Source organism: Rhipicephalus microplus, chromosome 5 (genome assembly GCF_043290135.1).
Source record: "Rhipicephalus microplus isolate Deutch F79 chromosome 5, USDA_Rmic, whole genome shotgun sequence".
Lineage (NCBI taxonomy): Eukaryota > Metazoa > Arthropoda > Arachnida > Ixodida > Ixodidae > Rhipicephalus > Rhipicephalus microplus.
This window is the reverse complement of record NC_134704.1, coordinates 168,525,976-168,549,128: the sequence shown is the minus strand read 5'-3', so window position 1 is coordinate 168,549,128 and position 23,153 is coordinate 168,525,976. Positions and strand designations below refer to the sequence as shown.

The 23,153-nt window shown below is 45.5% G+C and overlaps 1 protein-coding gene across 6 annotated transcripts in view; it reads left to right on the top strand.

Moving 5' to 3' along the window:
* Positions 1 to 21,561, top strand: part of LOC119173630 (glutamate receptor ionotropic, kainate 2-like) — a 295,577-nt gene extending 274,016 nt beyond the window's left edge. For 2 of the 6 annotated variants that reach the window (XM_075896183.1, XM_075896182.1), the window contains one exon: positions 18,917 to 21,277. In XM_075896183.1, the coding sequence (XP_075752298.1) occupies positions 18,917 to 19,344 (428 nt within the window). In that variant the 3' untranslated portion in view covers positions 19,345 to 21,277. Of the gene's footprint in view, positions 1 to 18,916; positions 21,286 to 21,348 lie in introns of those variants that run through there. The other 4 variants (XM_075896184.1, XM_075896187.1, XM_075896186.1 and 1 more) reach the window with 4 other exon arrangements.
* The last annotated feature ends 1,592 nt before the right edge of the window (positions 21,562 to 23,153 follow it).

Sequence of the window (23,153 nt, the reverse complement as noted above, 5' to 3'; positions counted from 1 at the left end):
TTGTTCCTCATAATAAGCGGGCACAAGAAAAGTCAACTTTTCATCTGGCAGCTGATTCACTCAAATACATGTCTAACAATACCTCGAATTCGCGAAAAAATTGCTTGCATTTACTACAATGCCTCAAAACGCATTCTATAGTTCAATGGCAGCTGAAAAAAAAAAGAGTAACAAAACAAATAACTGCGACAAGAGTACGGTGCTTAGACACAGTCGTGACTAATCCAACTACTTCGTTTCCTTGACACTTTTAAATAATTATCTTTGTTAATTTGTAGTTGGCTTCGCAGTATCCTGAAGCTTACAATTTACCTTAATATGAGTCACTTTATCGAAAGCCTTTCCAAAGTTTATAGAATTGACGTCAACTTGTTGCTTGTTATCTAATGCTGCTGTATAATCATGAACAACTTTCAGTAATTGCGTAATAGTCGATAGTCTAGCTTGGAAGCTATGCTGGGATGAGTATAATTAGTTGTTCTGTTCAAGAAATTGTGAAATGTGTTTTTTGACGATTTCCTCCAAACTCTCCACATATTACAAGTGAGTGAATTGGGGTGGTAATAGCTTACAGGTCTGCAATCATCTTCGTTGTATACTGGTACGACAACTGCCTTTCGCTAGTCGACGAGTAAGGAACGAGCTTTTAGAATTTTCCTAAATATCTCCGTTAGGTAATACGATTTCCATTCGGCATAGTGCTTCAGGAATTATGAACAGATCTCGTTAGTCCCGCTAGATTTTTTCCCGTCTAGGTTCAGGAGGAGTTTAAACACTCCTTTGCTCTTGCTTGTAAGTTCTTCCATTGATTTACGCACACAATATTCTAAGTGCTCACCCACATAAGTTTTTTTGCAATCTTGGTAAACACAGACTGGAAAAAGTAATAATAATATTCAGCAAACTCAGCTGCATGTGTTAACGTTCTTGTACAGTTTGAGATTTCATCAACTTAATCCTTTCTACTGCCGAGATACCGCCAAAATTTTTGTGGGAAAACTTTTAAAAATGCAGTCAGTGTATTATCAAAACGGTGTTTTTTGTTTAGCGTCAGAGTGCGTCTCGATTGTGAAGATAGTCTGGATATTTCGTCCGAGTCTTTTTCTTTCTTTATGCGGAGCTGCTTTAGCTTTCTTTTCATATGAATAATACCGTGGTTTGTCCAGGGTCGGCGTTGTTTAGATTTTTTCACACGTGATGACACAAAACGCTGCACGCAATGGTTTACTTTAGCCTTGATTTTATTTCAGAACTCATCTATTATTCTTTTTGTTCGCGTGTTGCTCGGAAAGGCCAAATGAAAATTCCAAGAAATATACAACGGCAGTGTTATCAGCATTGTCACAGTCTTTTATAGTTAATGCAATGGCATTTTTTTTTGTAGGACGTGATGCTAGCAGTCAAATGGGCTGCAATCATTTTAGGATAAAAAATACCATTCTCCATTGAACACGAATATTCCTCGGTATTGTTGAATAGAAACACTAGATCTAACAATGACTGTGACGTAGAAGTTATTCGTGTGTATTCATTAACGATTTGAATCAAATTAAAAGAAATGTGAAGAAGAAAGAGCGTCGTTGGCAAGCAACATCGCCACCGCTTGGGTACTGGGTGCTGGGCTTCGCTCGCTCGGCTCGTGCTGATCATCGCCGCCATCTGCTTGACCGTTGCTCTTGCACGATCGTGTTTCTTCGTAGGACCACCGTCGCAACAGTCGTCAATAAACCCTTTTTCAATTGGTGGAAGGTGCTGACATTCCCCGTCGCCTGAACCTGGGTGCTGCCATTCGCCGTCGCCTGAACCTGGAGCTGCGCAACCGAACGCTACCTCCCATCATGGCTACCAACAACGCGCAACCTGGCTCTTCCACTCCATCCCCCAGCAACCCCGGCGTTCTTCGTTTGCGAGAGCCCAAGGTCTTTAGCGGAGCTGATGAGACCGACGTGGAAGACTGGTTCGCTAACTATGAACTGGTGAGCGCTAACAACAAGTGGGATGACGCGGACAAATTGACTTACGTCATCTTTTACCTCACTGACGTGGCCGAAATGTGGTATAACAACCACAAAAACGACATCACGACGTGGTCCATCTTTAAAACCTTGTTTGCTGACGTTTTTGGCCGACCCGCAGTCCGCAAGTCCAGAGCCGAACAACGCTTGCGGACTCGCGCACAAAAGCCAACGGAATCTTTCACCAGCTACATCGAAGACATTATTGGTCTTTGCAACCGTGTGAACACCACCATGCCCGAGTCGGAGAAGATTCAACACATCCTCAAAGGGATAAATGACGGTGCATATCAGCTGCTCCTGGCCCGTAATCCTGCCACCGATGCGGAACTTGTCACTTTGTGTCAAAGTTTCGACGAGTTGAGCAAGCAGCGCGCCCAGACTCGCCCATTTTCCTCACACGCCGACTCGCTCTCCAGTCTCACTTCTGTTCCCGACCACTCACCAACCCTGCAAGAGATTAAAGACTTTGTGCGTGAAGAAGTAGCTCGGCAACTGTCGTTGATTCCCTTCACGCAGCAGCCACCGTCCTCTCGTCTGCCCTCACCACTCCGCGACGTTATTGCAGAAGAGGTAGCTCAGGCTGTTCCCGTCGCTGCCCACCAGCAGCCTGTGGCCATGCCTGTTGCCCATGCGCCGGCTATGCAGCCCGTGGCCGCGCCCCTTACGTATGCCCAGGTGGTACGTAGCAGACCCCGCCAGCAGCATTTGCCACCCATGTCTTCAGTCGCTCCCCACTCCGCCCCATTTTCGACACCTTGGGCCGCACCACGAGTCAGCAATTCTTGGCGCACTCCTGACAATCGCCCGATCTGCTACGCCTGCGGTACTCCAGGACACGTGGCACGATATTGTCGCCGTCGCTTCCAACCACTCCGCGACGCTACTCGGCCGTTACCGTATGACCCACAGCCCATGCACATACCTGCTCCCTATCCCTCACCGCAGTATGGATGCACTAACTTTCCTGAGTCTCGGTCACACCAGCCTCGAACTCACTCTCCCCGCTCCCCATCTCCTCGCAGGCGATCACTGTCCCCAATGCGTCCTAGACCCGCTTCCTCCAACCGGGAAAACTGAACGCCGCAGTTCCAGAGGCAAGAACTGCGCCGTCGTCGAAATGCTCAAGTCCTCGCACTTCACCAGCTAACGTCGTCGCTATATCTGTCGATGGTGTTTCTACCTTTGCCCTCGTCGACACAGGTGCTGCCGTTTCTGTTATAGCCGCCCAGCTCTGCCGCTCCCTACGCAAAGTGACCACGCCGCTCTCTGGACTATCGCTTCGTACAGCTAGCGCACAACAAGTTCGACCTCTTGGCACCTGCACGGCCCGCATATTCATCCAAGGCTCTATGTACGTTGTCGAGTTCATCGTCCTTTCGGTGTGCTCGCATGACGTTATCCTCGGGTGGGACTTTCTGTCAAATCATCATGCCATCATCGACTGCGCACGCGCTGAAGTTCAATTTTCGCACCTGTGTGACGAACCTTTGCGCGAAACCCTTGAGCGGTCGCCAAAACTTGTCGTGCGTGAGGACACTGAAATTCCGCCAGCCTCTCTTGCCGTTGTCCCGGTTTGCTGCGATGACTATAACGATGCTACAGTAATGTTTACACCTTCCGACATTTTCATGAGCCGCAGAGCCGTTTCCTTGCCTTTCGCTACACTCGACGTCACTGCGGGCCGAAGCAATATTTTCGTCCACAACCCTCTTTCTGCACCGCTTACGCTACTTGCCGGTGAATGTCTTGGTCGAGTGGAGTACCTCGATTCCTGTTTATTCCTTAACATGCCAGACGAATCGTGCAGTAGCGCCTCGACCGAACTTCATGCCCTTTCCCCACTGGAGTGCTCATCGAGTGACACCTTCTCGAGTTCCATCGCCGACACCTTAAGTGCCCATGAACGCGCCGAGCTTCTTAATCTCCTCCAGCACTTCGCGAATTCATTCGACGTTTCTCAGCCGCAGTTGGGTCGGACTTCCGCAGTGCACCACTACATTGACACCGGTTCGCACCAGCCATTGCGTCAAAGACCGTACCGTGTCTCTGCGGCAGAACGTCACGTCATCAACGACCAGGTCGAAGAGATGCTACGCCGTCGCGTTATTCGACTATCGCACAGTCCTTGGGCATCTCCTGTCGTTCTAGTTCGAAAAAAAGATGGATCGATTCGATTTTGCGTCGACTACCGGCGATTAAACAAGGTGACGCGGAAAGACGTCTATCCATTACCGCGCATAGACGACGCCCTCGACAGCCTACAAGGAGCCGAATTCTTCTCCTCCTTAGACTTACGATCTGGATACTGGCAGGTTCCTATGGCAGAAGCTGATCGCCAGAAAACTGCGTTCATTACACCAGATGGCCTGTACGAATTTAACGTAATGCCATTTGGTCTTTGTAATGCTCCTGCCACGTTTGAACGGCTCATGGACAACACACTGCGTGGACTGAAGTGGTCTGTGTGTCTATGCTACCTCGACGACATTGTCGTTTTCTCTCCCGATTTTCCTACGCATCTGCTTCGGCTCCAACTGGTTCTGACGTGTTTAACCAACGCTGGGCTCCAACTGAACCTTAAAAAGTGCCGCTTCGCCGCGCGAGAGCTGTCCATCTTAGGGCACATCGTCTCCAAGCATGGTGTTCGACCCGACCCTGCAAAACTGCGAGCAGTCGCTGAGTTCCCGAAACCTACTACACTGAAAGAATTACGCAGTTTTGTCGGACTATGTTCGTACTTCCGGCGCTTCGTGCGAAATTTTGCATCGATCATGTTACCACTGACCAACCTCCTACGCGGTGATGCAGACCTTTCATCCTGGTCTTCTGACTGCGACGGCGCGTTTGCCACGCTCCGTAGTCTGCTAACATCTCCTCCAATTCTTCGGCATTTCGACCCAACAGCTGCAACGGAAGTTCACACAGACGCTAGTGGGGTTGGTCTAGGCGCCGTCCTCGCCCAACGCAAGCCGGGCTACTCCGAATACGTCGTCGCTTATGCGAGTCGCACACTTACTAAAGCTGAGGCCAATTACAGCGTCACTGAAAAAGAGTGCTTGGCGCTAGTGTGGGCGCTTCGCAAGTTCCGCCCTTATTTGTACGGTCGCCCATTCGACCTGGTAACGGACCACCATGCACTTTGTTGGCTGGCCACATTGAAAGACCCTTCTGGCCACCTAGCTCGGTGGGCACTGCAAATCCAGGAGTACGACATTCGTGTCATCTATCGCAGCGGACGCAAGCATTCTGACGCCGACGCCCTGTCGCGTTCGCCTTTACCTCCCGACTCGGCCTGCGGAACCACTGGTATCTCCATCGCATCTCTCGACCTCGACTCCTTTACCAGTGAACAACACAAGGACCCGTGGATCGCTTCTCTTTTTAACTGTCTTTCTGGATCGTCAACCACTGCGGTACCACGATCTCTCCGACGTCAAGCTGCTCATTTCGCCATTCGTGATCGGCTACTACACCGACGCAACTACGCCCCCGAAGGTCGTAAGTGGCTCTTGGTTGTCCCGCGCAGCTTGCGATCACAAATCTGCGCCTCCTTTCACGACGATCCCCAATGTGGTCATGCCGGAGTTTTCAAAACTTACGAACGCATTCGCCATCGCTTCTACTGGCGCGGAATGTATAATTTTGTTAGAAAATTCGTTATGGGCTGTCCTGACTGTCAACGTCGCAAATCACCGCCTTTCCACTCGTCCGGTGCGCTTCAACCGCTTCCGTGCCCTGCCAAACCTTTCGATCGGATCGGAATTGATCTCTATGGCCCTCTACCGACAGCATCAGATAAAAATCGGTGGATTATAGTCGCTGTGGACCATTTAACACGCTACGCTGAGACCGCCGCCCTTCCAAGTGCCACTGCGCGGGACGTAGCATCCTTCATCCTTCATCGCTTCATATTACGACATGGTGCACCTCGAGAACTACTAAGCGATCGAGGTCGAGCCTTCCTATCAGAAGTCGTCACGTCTCTCCTTTCTGAATGCCATGTTGTTCATCGCAAGACCATGGCATACCACCCGCAGACTAACGGGCTCACGGAAAGATTTAACCGCACCCTTGGCGATATGCTCGCCATGTATGTGACATCCGATCATACTAACTGGGATCGCATTCTTCCATTCATTACGTTCGCATATAACATCGCGGCACAGTCTACCACTGGATTTTCACCTTTCTTCATTCTTTATGGACACGAACCATCCCACACCATCGATACTCTCCTTCCATACCGTCCTGACGCATCCGAATGCCCATCTGTGTCCGAAGCTGCCCGAAATGCGGAAGAGTGCCGTGAACTCGCACGCACCTTTACATCTCGAGAACAACAGCGCCAGAAAGAAAACAACGTCGACTCTTCACAAAGCCACAGCTATTCCCCGGGATCACTTGTATGGCTGGCTGTTCCTTACCAAACCCCCGGCATTTCCTCAAAACTCGTTCCAAAGTACGAGGGCCCATACCGCGCTTTGGAGCAAACCTCGCCGGTGAATTTTCTCATCGAGCCACTTTCCCCATCCGACGACATGCGCCGGCGTGGACGTGACATCGTCCACGTCGCCCGCCTTAAGCCATATTATAGCCCTCTGCCTCCAGACTCTTAGGTCGCCAGGATGGCTCTTTTTCGGCGGGGGCAAATTGTGAAGAAGAAAGAGCGTCGTTGGCAAGCAACATCGCCACCGCTTGGGTACTGGGTGCTGGGCTTCGCTCGCTCGGCTCGTGCTGATCATCGCCGCCATCTGCTTGACCATTGCTCTTGCACGATCGTGTTTCTTCGTAGGACCACCGTCGCAACAGTCGTCAATAAACCCTTTTTCAGAAAGTATTTTATCTAATAAATTACCTGTACTAAAATTTTCAACGCCATTGTAATACCAGGTGCAGCTAATAATTATGCAGCAAATTGAAGTCCTCATCCATAATATAACGTGTGTTTCTATGTACATTGGTGCTCAAGAATGTGTTCAACCGGTCTAGAAAGTCACAGGAGGCCGAACGTGGGCGATATATTGCACCAACTAGATAAGCAACATTTCCCTCAGCAATCCTACACCAAATTGTTTCAGGAATGTAACAGTCTATTATGTACGCGTGAACAGATTCTCTTGTCACTCCCCCGCCACGCGAATCTCTGTTCTTTTTAAACATTTTATATCATGGGGCAATTATTTCGTCAGTATGTGTACCACAATGCATCCAAGTTTTTGTTATCAAGATCATATGAGGAGTTTATGAAGGCAGCGAATATTCCAGATCAGTAGTATTGTTAACAATGCTGCTTGCATTTAGAACAATAAAACCTAGCTATGAAGCCACGGACAAGGTGGGTGTTGATTGCGAACTTGTTGAATCGTGCGAGTCAGGTAGAAGGTTGGTGAACTGAGCCTTTTCCTGCTGATATTTACCTAGTGTACTTTCTTCAACCATACACGCTATGCGCTTATTTTGGGTGAGGGCCCCGATGTACGTTTTAATTTTACTTTTATTTTATCGTAAGTCAGCTGGACTTTTGTGCCTTTTGACAGATCGGATGCTGTACTTTCTCGAAGCTCTCTTTTTGTTTCTACTCTTTTTTGCATAATATTGGCTGACCCGAACATTAGTGCCTTTCAGCTTCAAACAGTTCTTTAGAACGCTATATCTTTCTCTGGAATCAAAAAAAAACTTCATAATAATGGGTCTCGGCTTATTCGGTTTCAATGAACAAATGCGTTGGTTTTTTCTACCGTCCTCGTGGAAACCCCTAAAGTTCTGCAAAAAATATCATCAAGGACCTTTTCTCTGAGTTTGATTTCTGTTTATTCACCCCTTTCGGTGATTCCAAACTCTAAAAGGTTGTTACGCCTACTCCTATTTTCATACCCAAATAACTTAGATACCTGCAGTTAGACAAGTGAATGCAATGCCAAAATATTTTCGTTCGTGTATTCAAAAACCATCAGAATATTTTGTAACTTACCAGTTTACCATTGGAAGCGGCAATTTCCTCGCTTATGGTACCCATTTTGAGGTCACTTTCTTCCTGCCTATCAATAATAGCCTGTAACATTTCTGCAACCTTCGGACATGAAATCAGCCCTGGATTTTCTTCCATGTCCTTGGGCACAAACAACAACATGCACATTGATTGACCAGCAGTCAGTCGAAATTGCATAACACTTCTGTGGGCACGGCAGGATTGACAAAATCTATCATCGCTACGATATTCATCCAGATTGCCTAATGAACTAACCTGCGCTAAAAGCATTGGTGATTTAGGCATGCTATTCCTCAGGTAGTCACCGTACTCTCTGAACAAATCGCAGAAGGATTGCGCTGTTTGTAGACTGTCCAGAGGTGACGTCGCTCTCGCAGGGTAGGCGTTGCCAAGTTGATAGTCTGCCGCATCATTGCCACGCTGAGGTCGACCGAAGAATTCCAGTTCATTCCAGTTGTTTGCTGTCGAACCAACAGAAAAAAGACCATGGCAGAATCTGCGCGATTTGAGCATTCTGTTCCTCATGCAGTCGCCGTGCCTTGTCTTGACAGAAAATCTAACAGCGTGGCGGGATGCTCCTGTAATCTCTGCGTACCGCCAGCGGTTAAAGTTCTACTGAAATAACTAATCCTTATTAGGACGGCGCATTTTTAGCGTGGGGTGGAGTGGTCTAACACAGCGTGCTGTGGAGTGAAGGGTAGGTCCTTAGAATCCCCTGTCGGGTGCCTCGAAATGTTTACCTTGTGCCTTCTTTACCGCGACAGGTTGGCCACGACACATCCGGTACATGATGGTGATGGCAACGACTAAAATCAGTCGAAAGTGTCCTTGTCATTGCTTTCGAAATAATAATCACGTTATGCCAAATGCCTCTGAGCATACGCAACTTTGTATTATTCACACAAAGTAAATGATCATTTTAATTGTTTAATTCATACAATGCTCATACCTCAGCACTAGTGCAATTTTGAGGCTAAATCTTTACTAGACAGGATTTAGTTCAGATATGTTGCAGTAATGACTCACAATTTTAGATTTTAAATGCAAAGTATTTCATAGCGAACTTCAGCGACTTTCAGCTTATTGTCGCCGTACAACGCGAACAAAGGACAAGTACGCCTTGAGACGGTGAAAGCAGCGAGTTCCCAACAGCTGAGCCTTTGTTTGTTTCCCTGGGATGATGGCTCATTCCCACTCAGGGGGATTGGCCAAGAAAGTGTAGTGCAGTTTTTCTGTGATCATTTTAACTTTGTGTAATGAATTTGTATTATTATAAGACTAATGTAAGGAAAACAACATAAAAAAGAGCAAACGAGAAAAAAAATTGAAAAGTCAAGTTGAGCAATTTTGAGATTTGAGGTGTTATGATTACCACTCAGCTGTGTTTACTTCACTTTGCCCTGGGAAGTAATAAATAATAATTTTTTTGATTGAAGATCACAAAGGTATACGCTTGGTTGCCTGAAAATATTCGCAAACGGCATTATATAACAGCTGAGCCGCAAGATTGTCTTCTTCGTTCTCTAGTAAAGCCAGGGGCGCACTATCTGGTATCCGCTAAATCCCCCCATCATCGTTTTCGTCCACATGTAGACATGGGTCATTTGCCCCCCTCTCAAAGAGCATCAACCCGATGCGAAGTCAATAAAGTGGGTTTTTATTTTTTGAAGAAAAGTCTCACGCAATCACTCGCTGACGTAAGGCTTCATGCGCACTACGTGAACGAGTTCAGGATGGTGCTGGCTACGCTTCGTACTACACGAACTGTCGGGAACAACTTCGTAAGTGACATCACTCAGTTGTCGCAGCACTGGCCCAAAGTATCTTCTTACGAGCTTTTCGGGAAGTCCTAGTTTCTGTACGGGTGTCCAAACCCATACTTTGTCGCCAGTTTGATTGATGACTGTTCTGCGGTGAGCATTGTAGCGGCCTGCATCGTACTCTTGCTGCTGGCTGATCCGTAAACGTGCAAGTTTTGTAGCTTCTTCCGCGTGTTCCGTAAACGTGTCGGCGTCTGGGTCGATGTCGTCATCTTCGTGCGGTAGTATCGCATCTAACATAGTTCGTACTTCTTGTCCATGAACGAGGCTGAACGGAGTCATGCGGGTGGTTTCTCGCTTGGCCGTATTGTGCGCAAACGTTATGTGTGGCAAGATTTCATTCTATTTTTTGTGTTCAACGTCCACGTACACTAAAAGCATGTCTTCAATGGTTTTGTTGAGATGCTCTATAAGCCCGTTCGTTTGTGGGGGGCAGGCGGTGGTCTTACTATGCATTGTTCCACTCAGCATCAGGACGTGATCCAAAAGAGCTGCCGTATATGCGGTTCCTCTGTCTGTGATCACGATGGTTGGTGCACCATGCCTCAGTACAATACTCAAGATGGAAAAATCTTGCCACCTCCGCGCTGTACCTCTCTTGATAGCCTTTGTCTCGGCATAACGGGTCAGATAATCCGTCATGACGATAACCTAGCGGTTCCCTGCAGTAGAAATAGGTCCAAAATGTCCGTGTCGATCTGGTCCAATGGAGCTGTTGGGACCGGCACGGGTTGCAGTAGGCCAGCTTGTTTAGTTCGTGGTGACTTGCGTCACTGGCAGTCGAGACAGGTACGAACGTGATGCTTCACGGCTGAGGTTAGTCTCGGCCAGTAACACCTTTGCTGGTCTCTGGCCAATATCTATCTATCTATCTATCTATCTATCTATCTATCTATCTATCTATCTATCTATCTATCTATCTATCTATCTATCTATCTATCTATCTATCTATCTATCTATCTATCTATCTATCTATCTATCTATCTATCTATCTATCTATCTATCTATCTATCTATCTATCTAGCCGCTTAGCTTTAGGTGCTCTCGTGGTCACCCCTTAACTTGGCGTGAACCGAAATGAGCATGGGAGGGTAAGATGTTTCGACGAGTGTGATGCGCTTGTCATACATTAATAATGTCACAATACCGTCGCGTACGTCATAAAACACTTCACGCCAGACAGTGGCTCATACCCACGGGTGGGTTTGTGCCGCTGTTATATGGGTATGTGCCACAGGTGATTGACACTTAGTATCTAACCAGGAACAATGAGAATACTCATGGATGATTCAATGCGCATGCGTTAAGAGACAACTAACAACGGTAGCTTTGACCCGACGAATGTAAAGAATAAATGTAAGGGTCCAAGCTATAATCGAAAATAAGCATTTTGCGTGGCAATGAAGCATTTACCAGAGAGCTACACCAGGTCTCAGAACTACATTTGGAATAAACGTCAATCATCATGACACGTCAATAGTGGTTGCAGTGCTGCCTACCTAATTTTATATATATTACATATGCACTACTTCAATACAGCTGTCACGTTCGGCCAACATCCATTGTGGTTAGTTGCCATGCACTGAAGCTGATTTATGTAGCAGTGTCACGGGTCAGCATCCTCGCGAGCATATGCGCTTTATATCAACTACTGGTGTGCAAACTACTGGCTATACAAACGTCTGCAACTCTTCAACATATATATGTCTGTGCGTGCAACATGTGTACAATAATTTAGCGTCATTGAATGACATGTCGCTCAATGACAAAATTCCAACACGGTTATCTTTCCTCCGCATCCTTCGCTAACCGTCGATTTCCAGGTACGGGTGATTTGCCGAGTTTTTAAAAGTATAACCTATTAATCAGGATATCAAACTGCCCTGTGTTGTAATCTCATTTCATGCCAAATATCGGAGGGTCAATTTCCTTTAAAATATGTACGGCCGCCCATAACGCTAGCTTTGAAGGAAGGAACATATGGGGAAATGTGAAGCGTTGATCACTCGAAAAAAAAACTGATTGCGTGGAACGACACGTTCCTTATTTACAGCGGTCTGGAGATAATAGATACTAAGTCACGAGAAAGCTCGAGAGATCTAAGCGTCTAGCTTCGTCTTGAATTCCACTATTTTACTTAGAAGAGGAAAAAATCAATAAATAACTGAATAAAACATCAAAAATACGTTTTGTACTGTTGAAGACACATGCAGAATTTCCGCATTACTCGCATAGTGGCTTTGACAGACCAGACCGCCTTGCCCTAACGTCCATTTTGTAGATGATTCTTCGTTTGAGCTGCAAGCACTTACGGGTATATTAGCTCCAGGCCAGAAGACATAATCCAGTAGGCAGTAACTGTGTACAAATATCTCGGCATGATGATTACTAATAATCTGTCTTGAAATCAGCACAAGAATTCTGTGGTTTCTAGTTCCTTGCCGAAACTGTTTCTCTTGAAACGCACATTGAGGTCATCTACAACTACGCTTCGTTTCGTAATATACAGTTCTTACCCTCGACAGTTGTTATTATACTCAGTGATCATCAGAACCCATTTTCAATTTTCAGATTGTGCAGCCATACAAGTGTGAGTGAGATAACAAAGCGCCGCATTGGACGAGCCCTGGTGACGGAGCGCCACCGTGTCTGTTAATTTATTTGTTTAACTCGTAAATAGCCCTTACAACGTCTACACTAAAAATTATCTTTCCTACTGAACAGGTTATCAAACAAGCCAAGAACATGCTCTTAATATAGTTCCTTTTACCACAAGCGATAACCGTTTAGAATATTCCTTTTTGCCCAAGACTACATTAGACTGATAAAATATTAATACACAAATTGTTTTTCAAAAGCGTTCAGCACTGTATGAAAAACATCTGAATATGTTATGAACTTGTTGTGCCATTTTACTCGTCCCTTTCAGCGTTTTCTTACAAATGTTTGAAGAAAGCGTGCAGTTTGTATGTGCTAAACTCTTTGTATATTTTGATCTATAACCACCCCTACTAGTATCTGGTACCACATCGCAGTATCTATAAATAAATAACAAGAAACAGACGATAGACACTGTCAAGCAACATCGTATCACCTAGGGTGCTAATGTTCATGGTCTCGCTGTGAACTCAGGCAAGACGACAAAGCACGTCCAACGATGGCGGGCACCGAACAGTTGCTCAGTCCATGCATGTTGTCTTCCACACAATGTTCGGACGCACTATAGGCTCATTGTTGCACCGCATACATGGACTTGAACTTTCGTGTTGCTGCATATACTTTTCTGAGAGACTGAAAAGACTATGAAGGACTCGTGGAATGCCCCAAGTCATGGCTTCACCGAAACAACACAGTGGTACAGGTCCACCACACTGGAGCTTGAACAAATACTCTTGCTGTTTGCTGTGAAGTGCTTCGGAAACTGCATGGGATCAAAGATTTAGAGGAAATCAATTTGTCGTAGCCACAAGAGGGTGCGATATACGTAAGCAGAGGGAGGGGTGTCTGTAGAAGGCGGCAGAGCAGTGCACCGTGCCAAAATCAATGAAGCCGGCTCCAGCGCTTTGCCCTCAACGGTCGTATCCCTCGATTCGCGGCAGCTCAAGAAGAAGTGGAGGAAAGAAAGTTTTTTTCACAGCACCTGCTTGAGATTTTTTCACTAACAACTCTTACGTATTGCTCCCCTTTTCTACGTTTACTTTAGGAAGTTAATGCGCACTTATTCGACTAGCTTCAACGCTAACTATACAGGAAAAGTGTTTCAGGTTCGGAAAGGACACCTCTCGACAACTCGAGTGCTCGGTGGCAGCGCATAAGAAGAGCCGTTGTCCGATGAAGAGACGCGTTTACGCAGCACTGTGGCGTCTGCCTGGTTCCAAGTCAGAACTTCCGCTCTGCATACCTCATACTAACTCCTCCCGCCTCAAGAGTCTCACTGTATACAAACTGTCTAGTAACACAATAAAAAAAACTTGCTTAAAGTAATTAACTCCCTCTTGCTGCGCGCACGCATGAACTCTTTTGTCCTACAATTTGAAAAGATGAACATTCGCGTCATACTACAAGAGAGACACAGAGACACATATACATTATTCTCAAAATGATCGGCCGAAGGAAAACGATTTAGCAATGCACAACTATTGAGACACATTCTGAATGAAAGCGACTGTGCTAATACGTGTGCTTTAGCTTGACAAAGGGCAAGCGTGCTGTCCGGAGTCCTACTGCATATTGTCTATTATATTTATCGCACCACACGGTCATTCATCGCCCAACTAATTGCACTAAGCACGCACACACACACACACACACACACACACACACACACATACACACATATATATATATATATGTATATATATATATATATATATATATATATATATATTATGCACGCATTTCACGATCGCTGCCTCATTTCTTCTACAAACTCATTCCTACAGCGCACATTTCTTACACCTAAAACAGTTTGATGATTCTGGGGCCAGCAACAACCACAATATTAAAAAGGCGTCTGATTGATACGACAAACAAGATATTTTCACATCCTACTGAAACTATTAGCCCCCTCGAACCACTTAACAACATGCATACCAATTATTTTAAACTTGCGACGAAAACTATTGCACGGTCATTCAATTCAATGCAACAACTTCAGCGGCTATATAAAAAATATATCACATCTATATGAGACTGATTTAAGAGCCCATTGCCACTAATGGTTACATACAGACCACAGGACGATTATCCGAGACGCGAAAGAGCATCACCAGCCTTCTCCAGCATGCCTTTATTACAAAAAAAAAAAACACGCGTCACGTTCGCTTTTCATTCGTCAGTGGACGCCAGCTTCTTACTGACGAATGCGACTGGTCTTTCATATTTACTTATCTTTTGAGAGAGGCAACCTCTAATTGCGGTTTCCGATGCATCTGTTGCCAAACAAAATGCTTTGTTGGGGTTAGGTTCTGTCAACCCAGGATATAATGCGATGACCTCTTTAACCTAAACACAATCTGTTCCTTCGGGTTTCACGACAGAGTGTTAAAAACTCTTTTTGAGAGACACCACCGAAACAGCTGTCTTTTCATTAAAAAACTCATAACATCACCCCCTGTCGGATAACACAACATACTTAAACTACACTATAATTCAGGTGCCGAATACGAATGGCAGATAGGCGGTGCGCTCCTGCGTACTGACTAAAATCCTGTCTATAGGGAGCCCAGCAATAAAAAATACCCGTCACATCCGCGCGGCACGAAAGTCACGCATACAGCCGGTAAGAGCAGGCACAAGAAATTAAAAAAAAAGGGAGAGCCGCCATCTCCGTCGCGCCAGCCTGATGCCAAGAGCCGGCATCCACTTACGCAGAACCGTTCAGCCACAAGCGTGAGCACGTAAAAAAAAAAACAAAGAAACGCCCCCCCCCCCCGCCGTCTCCACGCCAGCTGGGTGCCCGCCGTCAACTGTATGCCGTGGTATTCATGCATCGCCGTTTCGTCCCACTGTCTTGTGATGGTCGTTCTACAAGATGGTCTGAGACGGAAACATATTCCAGTGCTATATGGCACACTTTATTCAAAATATCATACATTTCTCTGCATTTGGGCATACACTGGAATGTGTAGTCCCATTGTTACTATTTTGACTTCAATAAAGGGTACAAACAACTTTCGCTTCATCAGTTGCTGAGGTATGACATTGTGTCACGCACTAAATAAAAGAGTACTAGTGCATGCGTGACAGCGTTTTGAAACACTGGCCTATGTATATTGATGCTCATGTTCTACGAAGCAAGTTGAACTGGTGATTTTAGGAAAGCATGGCAAAAAGCAAAAACAAAGCGACGGCCGTGAGACAGAAAAAGATCAAAATTGAAAATCTATTGGTCGATCTTTGATTAGTGGTTGCGTATTTTGATGATGAACATCAAGTAAAAAAGTCAGAAGTCAAGTGCAGAAGTCAGCAGGAGAGCCCCGCCGCGGTAGTCTAGTGACTAAGGTACTCGGCTACTGACCCATGGTCGCGGGTTCGAATCCCGGCTGCAGCGGCTGCATTTAGATGAAGGCGGAAATCCTGCAGGCCCGTGTGCTCATATTTGGGTGCACGTTAAAGAGCCCCAAGTGGTCGAAAGTTCCGGAGCCCTCCACTGCGGCGTCTCTAATAATCATATGGTGGTTTTCGGACGCTAAACTCCACATAGCAATCAAACAATCGTGTCAGCAGAAGAGCGTATGTCACCGACATTTGCTTACTCTTTTGAATATTAGGTACAGTTCTCATATTCCAGCATGAATTTGTAACAGTGGACCACAGTCAATACAACCAGTGTACTGTTGTGGAGATAATGTACCAGCTATAAAAATTCACAATTTCTAAAGAGCAACTGCTAGCAGTAAGAACAAATATTTTGAGGTTCGTTCTGCACCATTTCTTGACCCCAACTGCACACCGACGTTCACAAAAGAGATGTGCGGAGGCATTATTTATTTGTAGGGAGACCGACCTTCCCGTCGCTTATTTGTGTACGTCATACTTGATCTGAATTTGTGAACGTCATACTTGGCGGCTGTGGCAGCTGCATTTCTGATGGAGGCGGAAATGTTGTAGGCCCGTGTGCTCAGACCGGGGTGCACGTTAAAGAACCCCAGGTGGTCGACATTTCCGGAGCCCTCCCCTACGGTGTCTCTCATGAGCATATGGTGGGTTTTGGACGTTGAACCCCACATATCAATCAATCAAATCAGTTAATTCCCACTTCCTCAAATGGCTAAAACGAGAATGTGTTTGATATTCAGAAAAGCCGCCCTCTCGATGACTCGATTGCTTGGTGGCAACACGAAGGAAGAGCTGTTGTCCGGTTATTAGACGCTTTATTACAGCACTTAGGCGTCTGCCCGGGTCCAAGTCCGAATCTCTGCTCTGCATATTTCATACTAACTCGTCCATTTTCTTATTTACTGCTAAAGTCAACGTACGTGAGGGCAGCCTGCAAGGCGTGACAGGGTGGCATCCACGAAAGCTATCGTCTTTTTGAACTGTTAACAATGGTTGCTTGAGCATAACGCCAATAAATATGGCCTGTTGGCCAGCTATACTGGCTGCAATAAGCTCAAAAGTAACACTTTCTTGAAATACTTCAGGTTGCAATCGTGCAATCACCTATAGCAGCCAACATTTGCGCAATGACCCACTTGCAAGCAGATATAGTCGCGAATGCACAGACCTATATCGCTTAGAGAAGCATTGTTGGATTGTAAAAAAAAGGGGACCAATAAAGAACGCTTTCATGTAGCTTCGTTATGATGATGTAGCCACAGAGCTGTAAAATCAGTTCTGTGGAGTTCCACAAACTGGATGAGTGGACAATAAACGACAACGCCTTGGCAGTACAAAGTCATAAAAAAACACATAGAGATATTCCAGTAAAAAAGCTTCTCACCTGCTTCAATACCGTTTTTACTCTGGGGATCAAGAAGCGAGACCAATAGCGTTCCAGGGTGGTCCTGGGGTGAACCTGGTCGCACCGCGATGCCGTCTACATCGTTAAGTGTACTGTTCCAAAGCCGTAGCTATTGAGTCCGATTCCGAGAGCCCACCGGAAATCCACCCCTTTTTCTCAATCAGTACAGCAGTGCACGTAATTGGTGCTCAGTTACTGTAGGTTCATCAAAAAAATGACACCATAATGTTCTCTAAGTCTTCTGGTGCATCGTGTAACGACAACAGCTTTGCTTAGAGTATAACATTCACCGAAGCTGCGGAAGGCAGAGAACTGCAGCTGTCGAGCACCTACTGGTAAAATTGGTACAGTCAAAATTCCCGCCTGAAGTTCGTGAGAAAGACGTTCATAGTCGCTTAGCCCGATCGGCACAAATTGCGGTAGAGCTGACAGCTGGGCCAATTGGTATAAATTTATGTAAAAAAATTGTAGCGCGCACAAACGATAGAACGGAAGTACAAACGAGTGCTCGTTTGTACATTGTTTTTTGTGTTCCCGTTTTAGTATTGCGGAATAGAAAACATTTTTGAGCATGAAGGGTACCCATCGTGTGAGAAACTGGCGACATAAAAGCACACACCTAATTATAAAGTCATCCTTTTTCTTTGCCGGAACGTGCCGGTAGCTATTGACATTATTTTAAGGATTACTCTGTTATCGCTGGCCCAATGATTGCAGATTCAGCATTGCGTCTACGCGACAAAACTTTAAATCAGGCTCTCTTGCTTTAGTAATAAATGTCCTAAAGCCTGGCTCTTAATCCACGACGTTGACAATTAATAACCGATAAAAATATTTCTGGGCTTACGTGGAGATTCTGATAAAAGTAAAATATCGTAATAGAGCAGCTCGCGGTTATTAGCTTCTTGCAGCTAGTTAAAAAATTAGGGGAAGTTGAAGCTTTGCCTTTAGCAGTTCAACGCCGTAGGGACATCTTGTTCGTACTGTGTACTCCGAACACTCAGTGCATGAAACCTTTTCCAATTTGTAATGCACTGACTACGTGGCCTTGAGGAAATAGGCCAAGTAGTGTGTGCGCCTTTTGTAGTAGGGTACCAGCTTTCCACCACGAAGCCATTATAATAATCCCATATTCTGTGGCCCGCTGCCAATAGGCGCTTGACCACGCAACATTAATGCAATACTTTATATTGCATTGTGAAGCATATATACCGGACACGTTTGTTTTTGAAGCATGAAAGCTATTTTCGCTGCATTTCTTTGCATAGAAAGTTCTTTTCCCTGTTTTCACAAGCATAGGCGTGGCCGTGTAGTAGACCATCCGCTTACCACACGAAAGACCTGGGTTCGATCCACACTCGAACTTCAACAACACTGGTTTGCTCCCTACTCTATTCCAGGTTTTTTTATCAACCATTTCTTTCATTGGCATTGTTCTCAATATTTTGGTCACGCATAAGGTGATAATTTTTCGCGCAACACCACTGACACCGAACCCATAATTTCGGCGAATATGCTCTTTAGTGCTATCGCGTTAGCAGTAGAGTAGCGGGTCTGCGCAGAATGCGCATCAACACACAGTAGACGTTCTTACAGCAAGTAACGATATACCTCTTCAATGCAGGTTCCCCATACCGCGGCGTGCTATCCTCTGCAATGCTGCGTCTTCAAGAGAGCGGTACCTTAGAAATGCTCAAGGACCGCTGGTGGAAGGTTGCTGACTCAGCGAGGCGTTGTCCTGACGACCCTGTGGCGTCCAGGTCAGACGCGGCCAGCGAGCTGGGTCTGCCCAAGGTGGGCGGTGTGTTCGTCGTACTCCTTGCCGGACTGGGTCTTGCATGCGTCATTGCCTTCGCCGAGTTCTTCTTCAAGGCGCGCTCGTCACGCAAAAGGCACCAAAGCCTAGGTGCCACGACATCGGGACGACCAGTCGACGTGAGTGCATGGTCTAAGTTATGTGATGGCCTGTCCATAAAACAAGAAAAAAAACATCCTCTCTGTGGCGTCCAGCGGAAACTCATGGGCACAAGTGAAAACAGTGTATGGACGTAGTATTCATAGTCTTGCCCACGTTGACACTACTAAGCCTACAGTTTCGAATTCGTTTTTCAAAAAGAGAGACTAAAATGATCATTCTGGCGTGCGCGAGACGTTGTATCTCGCCGCTGCATTTTGGGGAACTCTTCAACGGCAAGAAAACGTGCCAGCATTAGCTACCTCGAATACTGGTATTACTCTACGGGGTACTTGAAGCCTACTTGATGAAATAACAAATCTTTGTTTTGAAGGAAAGTAATTCATGCGCGAAAGTGTTGATGCTCTAATCACAACAGTATCTAGAACAATTCGAGGCTTCTCAAGAAAACCCGTGATGTAGTGCGCTCGTGTTTTCTGGGCACAATCTTTGGGCGACTTTTCATTGGGCACCACCGGGACAATAGGCTATAATACGCAGTGAATGCTGGTTTTCGGAGAAGCCACACTTTTTTTTTGAACTTGTTATGAACATTTGTTAATATAACAATAAATGCGACTGATCTTTTTGAGTGGTTCAGATCGCTCTGGGAACCTTGTCGCGTGCGGCCGGCCGAAATTGATCTTTCTCAATATGTTTTCCGGGTTCTTTCAGAAGAGTACAGTCCAACTAAGAGCGCTTTCCAGCGTTCCCACTTTGACCTTGGAACATGTCGAGATTTCATCACGAGACTCTCGAGCCTTGTGTGTTTGCAACAGAAGAAGCGGTGACGTGCATTCTATTCCGGATTATGATAGTCCCGGCGAGTGAGTGCACGTTCTGCTTGGACACGAGTTCCCAGGCTCGGATGAAGTGTGCGCTCCGCATTTTTACAAGTCGTGTCAGAGGCGCTTGCCACCCTAATATGAAGGCACGATGAGTAATAATGTTATTGTTAGAGTTTTACTTACCAAGTCCAAAATAGGAAGGATGCCGTAGTGGAGGTCCTCGGGAGTTTCGACCATCTGGTATTATTTCACAAGCACCTAATAAGCACCCTTATCTGGCTGCTGCCTTTCGTGAAGGCAATAGAGTCGAGAATGGTTGCAACAACCATTACAGTTTGACAGCTCTAGCGACGAGCCAGCACAGGCGGCTGGTCTCTGAACGCGGGGGCAGTCAAGACAATGCACATGGCACAGCGAGTTGTAACACGTGAGGAGGAGCCTCTTGCGATGGTTCGCGCATTTTTCCGTGCTAGTTTTTTCCGTATTCTGTGCGCGATTTACCAACCGGTAAAGAATGATGCAAAAGAGAAATGCGGCATCGCTAGTTCTTGTGTCGGCCGTCACATCCACTTGAGAGAGCAAGCGTCTATGGTAGTTACGAAACTGACATTGTTCTTGAAACGCTAAAGAGAGAAAGAGTGATGCGGCACCGAGCTTTGGCGGTGATGGCGACGATAAGCTACGGGCGTAAGAATCTCTACTCACAAAAAAAGGGAGTTACTTGCCCTTCACTCTCGTTAAAGAGGAGCCGCCATGGCTAGGAGTCGAACATTCGCGCTCGAGCTCCTTTAATATAGTACGCTTATTCTATGCGCAGTATTAAACAGAACTTAGTCAGAGCCAGACCCTAGTCAAGTTGAGAAACTGAAATTATAAATCACTGTACTTTTTGAAGCAAAAATTAAATTTCTCAGATTGAATAACCCAAAGTTCGTCGTCAAGGTGTTTGCTGAGTAGGTCTGCCTGCCATCTTGACTGGAGGGCCTCGATAATAATGGATGCCTACTTGGATTTCCTCAAGTACCCCACAGCATATCGGCAAGCCCACGAGGCAACCAAGAGGCAAGAACTCGAGATGCCCACGTCGGAGTTCCAGGCCCAGTCAATTACTAACTTACTGGTTTTAATAAACATTTATTCTTTCGCCTCCTACTTCACTGATTGTGTTTCTGATTGATTTTTGCCTCTTGACAATGATGATCTTTCCTCGGCTAGTGCTTTTTTTCCAAGCTAATACAAACAAAGAATGTGCAAAATTCAATGATTCTTCTAACAGGACGTTCTTTTCAATCTATTGTCTTTATTTTTTTGCAGATCAGCGACAAGCATATCCCCTAGAGGATTTTAGAAAGTGGACGAACCGAATATTATAAAGTTTGTGCCCGGCGCTTTCAGCCTTGACAACTATCGCTCAAATATTTGGTCGTACTTCAAAAATCGTCAACGGCAAGCGTCTGCCTCTTCATTTTCTAGGAAACTGCGCGAGACTATGAGTACAACGAGTGTAAATAAATTTTATATATTCTATATTATTGTTGCCTTGTTTACTTTATGAAATATAAGGAACACTGACGCAAGATTTTATGAGATCTTTGTCAGTTGGTTATCACATTACAGTACCGAGAAAGGAGGAAGAAAAATGCGAAAGTAGTGTTTGGCAGTTCTTAGGACGGCTGGCTACCATGTGTTGGGGGAAGTGGTAAGGAGGATGAAAGATGAACGGAAGAAGTTACAAATCTTGAAACAAAAAAATGGTAAAAGTTATGAAGGATACGACACTGCTAGAAATATTTCTCATGCCAGTTGGCTGCAAGAAAACGCGATGACGCTTTGAAAGCCTTCTGCGTTGGGGGAAGCGGTAAGAAGGATAAAAGATGAATGGAAGAAGTTTTGAAACTGGAAACAATAAAATGCTAAAAACTGCGGAGAATGCGACACCGCTTAAAATATTTCGTGAGCCAGTTGGCTGCAACGAATGCGACGATGCTTTGAAAACCTTCTGCGCTGAGGAAGGGTTCGGCCGGGGTTTCAGAACCCTATATTCAACAAATGACAACTCTGAAGTCTGTCTTTCGCATCGAAAAGTGCAACTAATACATCAAATGAGACCATAACGAGAGATTTCACAATTTTATGAAAAGAAGCAAAGCCTAAAAAAGGTAGGTGACAGGACCTTGAAATTTTTTCACAAAAAAAAGTATGAAACGATAAAAGTACTTAAAATATATAGAATATAAATGTGAAAGAACTCAGTAAAGAAGCATGGGACAGAGCGCTCTGTTTTGTTCAGTGATCGCTTATAGCTCTTGAGTAACGTGGCTATTTTATTGTTTTTAATATTCTGACGCAACATCTGGTGACATCGTTGATATATAAAAAAGTGGTAGTATTTATTCAGTGGAAGTTGTTTTAACTGTGGAAGATCTAAAATTCTTCCTTGCCTGCCCTTCTGTATTGTGGAAACATCCTTCGATGGGCTCATGCCGCCACAGCTCTGTTTCGCAGTACCATGCGCCATTTTAACACCTATCTCAAATGCCGAGACATTTCAGTAGTCGGCAGAAACTCGTCGAAGGGGTGAGTTCAGCGTTCATTGAGTGCTGTCGGACGATAGTTTGATTGTTGGAAGCCACAATGCTCACAACGTTCGCGGAAAGATTGCGTGTACCGATAAACTCCAGAATAAACTTTTCTGTGCCGCCAAATTGGGAGAGAATTGGCGGCTTAGAAAATTGATGTTTTGTAGCGTTGGCATTATCACACTTTGCTGGAACATCTTTTTCTTTTGCAGGGGCTCCAGCCAAAATTTAAATGCGACGCATTTTATCCGTACTGCAAAGACTTTTGGCGTCTATCTATGAACCTATCTATTTACATCTGAGTGTTCTCGTGATCACCCCCTTTACTTGGGGTTGACTAAAATGAGTATAGCAGGGCAAGATGTTTTGACAAATATGATTCTCTAGTCATAACATAAATATTGTCACAATGACGCCGCGTACATCGTCAAAAGATTTCCACCAGAGAATGGCACATACTCGTGGGCGGGTTTGTGCTACAGGTGATTGACAGTTTATGTCTACCCAGGAACGGTGGGGGAGACATTGATCGAATGTCTC